The 11,717-nt window shown below is 32.0% G+C and overlaps 1 protein-coding gene across 2 annotated transcripts; it reads left to right on the top strand.

Moving 5' to 3' along the window:
* On the top strand, positions 1–11,717 carry LOC143082186 (uncharacterized). Of its 2 annotated transcripts, none has more exons than XM_076257772.1 (6): positions 1–81; positions 3,493–3,615; positions 4,782–5,011; positions 6,527–6,668; positions 8,681–8,944; positions 9,779–11,717. In XM_076257772.1, exons 2-6 carry the CDS (start codon positions 3,522–3,524, stop codon positions 9,862–9,864), a joined length of 816 nt encoding a protein of 271 aa, XP_076113887.1. In that variant the 5' UTR covers positions 1–81; positions 3,493–3,521; the 3' UTR covers positions 9,865–11,717. The 2 variants fall into 2 exon arrangements, with proteins under 2 accessions (XP_076113887.1, XP_076113893.1); XM_076257778.1 differs by having other exon boundaries at positions 49–67.

The following is an 11,717-nucleotide window of genomic DNA, read 5'->3' as shown; positions in this document are numbered from 1 at the left end:
CTTTCGGAATCCAAAGTATAAACAAAAACCACAAAAAATATTATAATGAGATTGAATATTTTCAGATGTATGTTTTATTTTGTAAGTTAATATTATAAGCACAAAAGAAGGGCTTTTATCTGAATACTTATATATCTCCCAAAAAGTGTACTGCCTGTAAAGAAAAAAATCCCACCTGCATCAAACAGCATTGTCAGGGAATTTTCTTTATTGGAAAAATATATTTGATCAGTGTTTTTAGACAATGAAACCCCCCTTTTTTTGATGATCAATAAATTTGAATGTGGATATATAGATAGAACCCACCCTTTAATCTGGGTTGGGAACACCCTTTTAAAAATGGCTGGATCTGCATGCCCCTGTAATTTAATATGAGGCATTACATGCACATTACCTGTTAATGGGGACGAAGTCTGTATGAATTATTTTTTTGTAATTACATATTTGTTAAAAAAAAAAACGAAAATACTGTAACGTTTAGGAAATAACTGTATTGTATTTTAAGCTCCGACGGCATCAATTGGGGATTTAATGGTCGCAAATTAAGTTTACTGGCGATGCGTTAGCGTTAGTTTCTAATGAAACTGACAGAAAACAACGTTAAAACATGTATTTAAAATCTGTCATATGCCGTCTGTGCTTGCGCGTATATCCCATAGCATCAATTGTCAATTGATGCCATGTAAGAAAGTGACGTTATCCAATCAAAAATGAACGTTTTTTTCATATCAAGGAATTATTAAAAAATGAAATTGGTATTCTAATATGACGTGCTTCTTTAGCTTTGTAAACAACACTGTGATAAAATTCTCGATAAAATATACTTAGCGCAGACTCAGAGATATACATAATAATGGCTGTTACAATATACTTCCCGCGTAAATCTACATGTATTGGAACCTATTTGCAGACTCTCTGTCGATTTTATTGTTTTAAAAAGGACAATTAGAAAACGACAAAATATCTTTTTTTCTTATTCGTATGCATAATAAAAAGAAGTAATGCACAAGAGCTGGGAGAAATCAACGAAATAAAAATTAAATAAAATTCTGCGAAAGTCTATTAATCTTTTTGGCGCATTTAAGTCATTTCAAAACATTACGTCATACAAATGAAACCGCTAAAGTTGAAAGTTTTCTGTTGCGTAAACCATCGGAATTCGTATGATATTGTATTACAACTGATTTTTGAGGTAGGTTTTGTTTTATTTTCTATTCTATTGCATTATTCACATATTTACTCGTTACAGCAAGGCAACATGGCGGCTCCTTAGTTACAAAATGTCAACTTTGGATTTAACGGAAGCTTACGAGAAAAACATGTAAATCAAAAATGGCAAATGTTGGGTTTGAGAATTTAAAGAATTCAAAAGTTTTTTTTCTAGCAGTTATTCACGAACTAACCTACGCAGGCTACATATTTATAAAGATATTTGAGCTTTATTTAGCAGAGAGTAAAAAAGAACAGCCACACACACAGCACACCCACCCTTGCTTCAGTTTTTTAATGACCATATTTGTCCTATTAGAATCGAAATAATTCATGGAAGCCATATATTGTTGGAAATTTACACATGGCCTGGGCCATGTGTAAATTTCCAACAATATATGGCTTCCATGAATTATTTCTTAATTGCGTTCCTTCCTATTTTATACTAGACTGATATATAAATATATATTTTACTCAAACATGTCAAAGTTTCATACAAACGAGACCGAAAAAAGGAAGTACATTGTAGATTTCTGCGCAGATACGGGAATTCAATACATGACATCAAAAAAATTGAAAGAGTTCATTGGTCATGTTAGTACAATAAAAATTTTGTGAAAATTTTGCTGATTTTTTTTTTTTTTTTTTTAATTTTATTGATTTTTCTACTGTTATTGGGGACTTTATCCCCATATTAATTGAACACTTCTGGTACGGTTAGTAACTAATTGTGAAGGCAGAGATGTAGAGTTTTCTCCCTTAGTCATCTATTTTTTTTTTTCATTTATAACAGACATACATCATATCATGTACAAAATGATGTATGTAGTTCCTGAAATTGGCATGTGTTAACAATTGCTCCAAGCCATTAATTTCCTACTGAAATAACTTAGACGATTCCATCATGTCCATAAGACTGTACTTTGCCCAGACACATCTTGGAAATTTTACTTGTATTTGTAAAAAAATCTGCTGAATTGAACATCATTTTATATATTCTCAGGTTTTTATTTATGCCTATAAAGGTAGATCTTTTTCAGAACATCTATTTTGGTCATCTTTCAAAAATACTTTTTTTTTTTTTTATCTTAAAACATCATGAACATGAACATTAAACCAAGTATCTATCATTCAATGTACAACAAAACATCTAAAACTTGAAATTCAAATAGTAAACTATTGAATAATTAAAGATGTACTTAAATAATTTTAGGTTAATTTAGGTCTTTTCATGTAAGACTTCAATAGCTCATCATGCTCATAAAAGGTCATGTACCAAATTCCCCCAATGTGTACCAAAATTTTAGCTGATTCTAGATTTCTCTATTTGATTTGAAATCCAAATAATACCGGTGCAAAAATAAGGTAAAACTTATGCCTTGTTCACACGTTCATTTAATTTGAATTGAATGCTAATCGAATTCGCAAATCGCGTTCACACATTCTTCTTTTTTTAAGCCAAGATTTTGGGGATCAGGACCCCTCCCAACCCCTCCCCCATGATCAAATTAATTCGAATTGGCTAAATCTCAGTGGCCATGGTGGCGGATCCAGCCATTTTAAAAAGGGTGGGTTTCCAACTATATGCTCCCATTCAAATGCATTGGTCGTCCAAAAAAAAGGGGGGTTCCAACCCCCGGAACCCCCCCCCCCCCCTGGATCCGCCACTGAATCTCATTATCCAATTCCCTTTCGAAATGCATTTTTGTTAATACGAATTAAAAGTTAACGTTGTTCAGACAGTAAAGCGAATTTGATGCGCATTGTAATTCGAATCAGAATTTGTGTTTGGACGTGAAACGTTTCAAATGCAAATTAAACTATTTTGAATTAGTTAATGAAAATCTCATTAATTTACATGGTTGATTAAAAATATATTGATTGAATTGAAAAATTAGCTATCAACATGATCAAGGTTATCTATTAACATGATTAAGTTCAACAAAGTTACTGCCCAAAGTTTTCAAGAATTCTAAAGTGCCCACTAAAAATAAGAATATTTATGGTAACAAAACTGTAACCACAGATTAAGAAAAACAGATAATACAACTCATGAAATTATCTGTACATGCTGTAATAACACATGTATGTTATTTTACTCTAATAACTTATTTAAATTACACCATTGTACACCTTTACCATTCAAAGGAGAATACTAACAGCTCCTGACTTGACAGACACATAAAGAATGGACTAATAGAACCTCAATTTTCCATTAGGTTATCAGTCGATGTTTAAAATCATTAATGACATGTCAACTGCAAATGTTTTTTTATTTGATAGGAGTTATTGTGTTGACATATTGAGAACAGATGTGGATATGTGATTCAGAAGCAATGACAGAATATTTCGGAACAATTTTCACTTTCCTGTCCTTTCTTGCTCTGACAGCATGTAGGGTACCAGGTAAGGTTCATCTATCTACAAGTCATTGCTAGTAACTTAAATGTATGGTACCTAGGTAAAGTTAAGCTATTACACTTACTTGTAGGGCACCAGGTAAAGTTAAAGAATTTCATTCAAGAAAAGTACAAAATGATATCAAAGAATAAAATGAAGAACTATAAATCTCCTGTGTTATATTTGTATATTAAAGGTAACATTGGGAAAATATGAAGGTCACCAAAGTTATATTACAAAACAGAGGTGAAATATTTTAAAAGGATATTCAAGCTCATATTAAGTGGAAAGCGACCAAAAGACAAACTACTGTACACAATACACATAAAAGACAAACTACTGTACACAAGACACATAAAAGACCAACTACTGTACACAATACACATAAAAGACAAACTACTGTACACAATACACATAAAAGAAAACTAAAGACTGAACAACATGCATCCAACCAATACATGTAGTTTGAGTGATTTCATGTACTGTTGAAGGTGAGCAGATTCTGCTCAACATGGGCATGATTTGGCACCTTTCATGAAGTTGTCATCTTTCTGTGGACAAAACACATGATCAATTATATATAATACATATATTACATATATATTCTAACATTGATAGGATTGGATTATCGGCAAGGACTTTAAAATTGATAATTTAACTATCGAGATTGGATAAATCCGATAATCCACGAGTGATTATGTAAGAATCTGTTTCTCTAATGATTAAAAAATAAATTTTCTTTTTTTGTTAAACGAAAATCCCCTTCAAGTGCCTTTCACATTCCACAAAGTTTTCAATTTCATTAACACCTGTTAGCATACTTTGATTCATCCAGCTAGCTAAAAAGGTTATGACCCTTAAAATCATCCAATGATCTTTTTAGATCACTTTTGATTAAATTTTTTTGCCGGTATACAATGGGTTCAGAAAGGGATAAATTTCTGTAGAATTAGAGAAATGTACTTATAGCTAAAAAAATGTATGGCATAAGAATTGTTATAAATGATTAATAATTAAACCACTGGTATTTTATTATTTAAGAAATATAGATACAAAATACAATGAATTGTTTTAGTTACAATAATTATATACAATACATATTTATCAAGTATAAATCGACATTATAGACATCATAAATATCTTGTTTCAAAAAATTGAATTTTTCATTGTAGTTGTGACACTGAGGACAAAAGAAAATTGTACGACCTACATTCTAGTACACAACGTCTTACAGATTGAATGGTTTGCCGACATGTTATTAAACTGTACTGTAGAAGTGGATACCATTAAAACATTATCTGCATATGAATATTTGTGTATACAGCCTAAAACTTTGTACTTTCCTAAATGTATTGCTAAAGTTACAGTTTATGAGAAGTTCACCTCAGATCCACCAGTCATGGTAAGTAAAAGATCATAATCACTGTTGGGGGAGGGTTGGCACTTTTTTTTGCTATTTATAAGTAATCCTGCATCTTGTGAATATTCTTCTAAATTAATTGGTATCAATACATTCAATATGGGGTTCTTGTTTGAATTGATTGATATTTTGTTGTGTTGGGATTTTAATAAACTTATACATCTATTTCATTTGGTTTATGGTGGATATTGTCTCATAGGCAATCAAACCTGATCCATTTGTTTTTGATATTAACATTAGATTTATTTAATGTGTGTTTTTAGAATATTGGTAGTTAGGAATCTTGTGGTTATTTTGACAAGATAAAAGTCCCTGAACATCAGGAATTTTGTAATATATTTGGATAATTCAATTCCAATCATACATACACATTCATTTGTTGTATAAATTAGTGATTCACTCGCATGAAAAAAGAAAAGGAACACACAAATCTACAATGAAAAAGCATTGACACAAAAATTATATGGTACACATGTATATGTAAAAATGGTATACTGTGGATTCATTTTTATTCGTGGTATACCAATTTTCGTGGGTTTCGTGGGTCACAGCGAACCACGAATTTAAGAATTCAACGAAGAATAATCCCGAGAAATGTGTATGGAGTTGGATGTTTATTTCCGGTTATGTTATGCAGTTCTAGTATAGTGTTGACTAGCGATAAACATTGTAACATAACACGTGATTTTTATTGAAAGAAGATACAAGTTTTTTGATTAAATCTATAATAAATATATCGAATATCAGTTATAATTTACTTTTTAAAATTGATTAAAACTGTTCATGGAAAATAACTGCAAGTTGTTAATTACCGTGTCATAGTTTGGTTTACCTGTGATTAAAAATCAATAGGATTAAGTACGGGGATATTGCCCGTAGGTAATATTGTTTATGACAGGAACATTTATTTTCACACCTTATACTTATATCGCTGTTTATTATATCGTGATTAGGGAAATTAGCTTTCAATCATAAAGTTTTGAATGCCTTATAGAATTCAGACAAGAATTTATATAAATTGTAAAACAAACAAATAATTAGTTGTCTCTGCCCATTATTGTTATCAATGAACACTTTAACCTAGAATGACCAATTAAGCGAGGATTTTGACAATTCAAAACTTTTTCAATGAATTCCTTCTTTTTTTGGTTTTTTTTTTATTATTGATCGAACCAAGGATGTTATATGATCTCCTAAATCAAAAAGAAATCCACGAATTACGTATCTAATTTTTTTTGTTGTAATCAGTGATCCACGAATTTACGTATACCACGAAACGTCTTTTTTTCTCTATCCACGAAAATTGATACCCACGAAAATAAATGAATCCACAGTACACATTGCTGGATCAAAATTTTATGACAGCATTATTCACATGTCATTAGACAGTCAGATGTAAGAAAACTATTCAGACAAGCAACCGTACAGGCATGTTTTTAATCCAATCTAAACAAATCATAAAAAAAGTATGATGTATCTATTTTTTTTTCTCGACAGACACGTAATTGTGTGAACAACCTGGATCCTACATTTTGTACCCTAGGAAACAACCCATTCCTTATCAAGTTTGAGGCTCAGCAGAAATCTGGTGCCCACGTTGTTTTCAGAATAGAAGGCAAAAATGGACAGTATAGTACAGGTAATGTGTTGTTATTTGAAAATAAATTTTGAAAGTCTGTTTGTGCGATAACTTACTCATTGACCTTATTTATCTGTTTTAAAATTTGCAATATAAAAGACAAAACAGTTCGATACAAATTGTAAATAAAGTGTGTGTATGAGAATTGAGAATTTTGCTTATGATATAGAGAAGTGTACAGGGGCGTAGCTACCCGGAGGCACGACAGCACGTGCATCCACGTCGTTTTCACAACAACAAAAAATGATGAGTTGGTCAATCGGAATCGGAGACTTTTGGTGTCTTTTCCGTCTATCCCGGATATTAGTTTGACAACCTAGTTACAAGTGTTGATGGAGCTGTTCATTCAGAAAAAGATCGTAGCTCTGAAGTTGCGTGCACATTGATTCGGCATGCAAAAAAAGAAATGGCAAAATAAAAATTTATAAATTGAATGTTAAAGGAAACAACTATGTTGTCACTTTTTTTAATTGATGAAATATCATTAAATAACGACATTTGGTTTCAAAATAATTGGTTTTTTTTGGAGATTATGACAAAATAGGAAGGTTACTTGTATCTTTTACAAGATTTTTACTTTTGAATTTGTAATACTCAGTCTAAGATATGTAGTTTTGGAGCACATTTTACAGTGTACAGTTCATCAGTTTGGAATGAGATGTACCAATCGGCATTAGAATTATCAGATCCCTTCGATATAGTGAAAATATGCCGAGGTGATGTGGTTGACAGACTACCGGAGCCAATCACCCTGCAACCACGCCAAAACAGTATTGGAAAGTCTCATTATTTTTTGCGTTCATAGACCATATATGATAAGGCAACTGGAGAGTGGGGTCGCGTCAAGTTATCAGAAAAATGCTTCTTTGTGCTGTATCTGCTTCATCGTGTTGTAGGAAATATCACAAACGAACAAATCTCAATATTGTCTGAAACATCCGAAACTGACCTAGCATGTAATTTTGACGAATTCTATTGGGAGGTCGCTCGATGCCGAACACGTTCGCTGTTTTATAACATCTCACGAGTGCTACCATGCCATGATGGTCCTGAGATCTATCAGTCACGGTACTACGTATGTAATTGAAAACAAATGTACGATCAACAATGAACAACGAAAGTTACATAGCATTACTGCATATTCATAGGGATTTCAGTGTGAATGTTGACAAAGTAATAGAGAAGTTTGTTTCTGGCCAGTCAGGGGCGTAGCTGAGTTGAAATAAAGTGCAAGCATATATCGCAGAGCGGATGGAGGCGAAAATTTTTTTGGACCATTTTATGATGAAAATGATAAATACCCTATCTGTTTCTTACTATACCATATTTCAAGAAACGATAGTAACATCCTAGTGGGTTTCGTAATTTGGAAACCCGGGAACAGATAAGACACAAAATGACAAGCAAAAACTTTCAACATTGAAAACTAACTACAGATGAAAAACCATTGTCATTTCGTCCAAAAGACTATCGAAATCGAACGGCTACTATTTTGATTTCTACCGGGGTTAAACTTTGTGTCGTGATTGTAGTTGCAAGTACAGACACCGCCAGACACGATAATCCGGAAAGACTAAAGACTATCCGAAATTCAATTTCAGGATATTTTTTTTTTTTTTTTTGTGAAAAACATGTGCAAGCAAATGATTTTTTGCGTAAAGGCAGCTACGCGCCTGCCAGACCCGAAGAGCAGATTTTGGACAATTTTGAGTAAATTCTGTATCACAAATATGTGTTGTTTATGTATTACTATATTCAGAAGATTTATTAATAGTTTTACATTCATAAATTTTTATCTACATATAGCTGCTCTTTTAACCGTCCTATGACCGAAAACCGAAAAAAAAAAATTTGCTGCATAATAGGGTCCCAAAATTTTTTTGCCTCGCTCCGCTCGGCAGTAGTTGCTTCCACATTGTTTCTTTCTAGCTACGCCCCTGGTGTATGTATCAGAATTCCTAAGACAGAAATTTGTGTAAATCTTTCAAGGAAAAGATTTTTTTTTTCTTCAGAGGATGATGACGATGATGATGACCACAGTGCTGATGCCTTAGTGACACAAATTGTCTTAGCTGTTGGTTCCATAACTACATTCCTAGCCATTGTCATTTGTATATTTGTCTCCTGTCGACATTCCAGATACCGTAATTGTGATTCAGCATCCGAGAGATCATCTCCAAGAACTGTACAAACAGAGATGGCAGAAGGGGAGGTAACTCGTCCAGGTTCCTTGCCAGAACTTGACAGTTTGATTGGAAGTAAAAATAAACAAACAGGTAATGAAAAAATATTGAACATTTAAGAAATTTCAAAAGATTCTCATAATGCATAATAAGAATTATCTTGAATATATAACTACACAATAGACCACACTAATACTAACGACTATCTTCCAAATATCACCAAAAAATTTCTCATCTGTGTCATAGGCTATCTTAACTGTTTTCATTTATTTAGGTCAGACTCAATTATCTATCCATTGTAATGTAATACATATTTATTATTTTCACTGAAGCGGCGGCCAGGTCATTATGATCCAAACTTAGAAAGTAAGATACAAACTATTCTCATTAACTGGGAAATAGAAGTAAAGTCACTTAGGACTTATTCCAATGCTGGCAGTAAACATACTAGCCAAATTGGGGTGCAGTTTAGGCTACGAGGAATGTACACAGCCATGTCGGTCGTTAGGAAAAAATGGGAATGCTTATTTTGATGCCTTCTGTAAAGAGACTGCCACTCTCTCTGCAAGTTATAAATTCTAGCAAATAAACTGTAGCAACAAACCTTTGGAGGGGTCTGTAGGTAGGATATTTGAAGACAAAATTTCTTTCCCCAGTTGCAATCCAAATTTCCCAAATATTTATTGAAGAATGTCTCTTTTACAGGACCTATCTTTTGTTTTAAGAACATATCCTGAACATGCATGCATTTTTGCCACCCCACTTGCAAGACCCATACATTATAGTAAGCATTAAATGACCCCAGCATGACAAAATGTGAAACAATTCATATCTGAAAACAACAGCCTGATTTTTTTAAATTGTTTATTGAAGAACATTGAGTACAGTCTTTACTATAAATTAATGAAAAAATGTTGACTTTTTTAGTTTCATTAATGAGCCAACCAGGTCAGAGAGACACACCTCCACCTTCCTACTGGGATGTTTTGGTAGATGATGCTGTTGTAAAGTGATAATTCAATTAATCCTTTTTGTATGATAAAGTGATGATTTGTATGTGAGAATCTGTTTTTGTATGAAGTAACTTGTGTAACAACAATGAACAAGAGAATTGACAACAAATATATGTGCTGAACACTGGTTTACATCATATCATGTTTTTTTTTGTGCAGGGTTGTAGTTATTTTTCATTAAATCTTTCAATCAGGATATAGTGATGATTAAATAGTTCAAATTTCCTCCAGAACCATATAACAATAGGATAGATATGAAAAATATTGGTTATGAAGGCAGGTCTTAAAAAACATTTTTATATTATAAAACCACAATGTATGTCATACTTTGTAAAACAAAGTTAAAATAATATCTACACTTGTCTACTGTTGAAGTCCATATATTGCCTTCTAAATGTTTTGTCCATTTAATATATATTCTAGATTGAGTTATCCACGTCTGTATAATTATTCTTCTAGTTTATCTCATATTGTTTACACATGATATTTTTGTTGTTGTACTTGGATTTTTCAAAACATAGTTATGGCCAAGGTACAATCGTAGTGGCTATGTAGCTGCTATCAATATCTATGTATCAACTAGTCTATAGCTACACGTTCAATAGTCAAAATCTAAGTAGCACTCCATAGCTGCTACGATATTGAACTCAACCCTGTTCTACTAGTCAAATAAAATTCCATGTAATGACACGTTGTATCAAACATATCATTTTGAAATGTAAAATTGTTATTTGTGGGTAGTTGCAATTTTGTATATATCTACTCAGTGGTTCTGTTCATGAATGATGTTTGTTATTTTAATTATATGCTTGTGTAATTTACAAATTTGTGCTTTTAGATTCTTTTTTAATGTTAGATGATTTTTTTTACATGGGAGCAAGCATGCACAGTCTAAAACACAAATCAAGCCAACTTATACTTATAAGATACAACTGACCGCACATGATGTAATTTCTATGAAGACAGAAGTGATATTTGCCGAAGTCGAGAATACATATTTTCAATTACTATATTGATTGTGCAGTGTTATTATATAAAATTTCAAAATCTACTATTCAAAGAACATTTTGCAATACATCAATTTAGATTAATGAGAGACAATATTTGAGGACTTGAATTTTGATTTAAAAAGTGTTCAAAATAATCAAAAATGAAAAGCATCCCCGTTTTAATGATATTGAATAGGTTAGAGAGGAAAACTGTAAAAAAAAAATATATGCCATCAGATCAACCACTTGATCAATTTTGTGCATTGTATGCGTTTTTGATAAGACCTTCTTCAAAAAGTTTTAAAAATAGTGGCATTTAATTCTGACCGTCACCTTCAAGTTTGTGAGCAGTGTAGCTCTCTTTTATAAGTATAACTGTAATGCAGATTTACATAGTAACTCAAAGAGTTTGAGATGAAATCAGTAATAGTTGATTAAATAAGATACAATAGTGATCAGTTTGTTATATTGTCATTCACAGCACAATAACTGTTAGGGGACTATTAAGGATATTTGAACTAAAAATGTCTCTCTGATATAACTCCTAAGCTCTTTTATGTTTATAGTGATTTATAACCTTGCCTGCTTGGTTATAACTATACTTTCATAATAGCATCAAGGACTTAAATACTCAGTTCATTTGAATTAAATTATTACCTATTTTGAATGTGTCTTGATAATTGATCATGAGAGCTTGAGCTTTTCAAGCCAAAAACTCTATTTATAAATATTTTCCTTGTGCAATTTCTGTTTCTTTAATATGCAACATCAAAATATGTTTTTAATTTAAGTGTTTTGTTGTTTAATTGATCTCATTAGTTGTAAGAAAGTTCCAATTTAGTCATAATTTACATAAGTGTTCAT

Source organism: Mytilus galloprovincialis, chromosome 1, assembly GCF_965363235.1.
Source record: "Mytilus galloprovincialis chromosome 1, xbMytGall1.hap1.1, whole genome shotgun sequence".
NCBI lineage: Eukaryota > Metazoa > Mollusca > Bivalvia > Mytilida > Mytilidae > Mytilus > Mytilus galloprovincialis.
The sequence above is the reverse complement of the archived record's forward strand: the minus strand, read 5'-3'. Positions and strand labels throughout refer to the sequence as shown.

Bases quoted from the DNA above. Each gene is read 5' to 3' on its own strand.
- LOC143082186 (XM_076257772.1), top strand. From the start codon at position 3,522: ATGTGGATATGTGATTCAGAAGCAATGACAGAATATTTCGGAACAATT. The intron at 3,616-4,781 runs GTAAGGTTCATC...TTTTCATTGTAG, and splicing joins GACAGCATGTAGGGTACCAG to TTGTGACACTGAGGACAAAA. The intron at 8,945-9,778 runs GTAATGAAAAAA...TGACTTTTTTAG, and splicing joins AAGTAAAAATAAACAAACAG to TTTCATTAATGAGCCAACCA.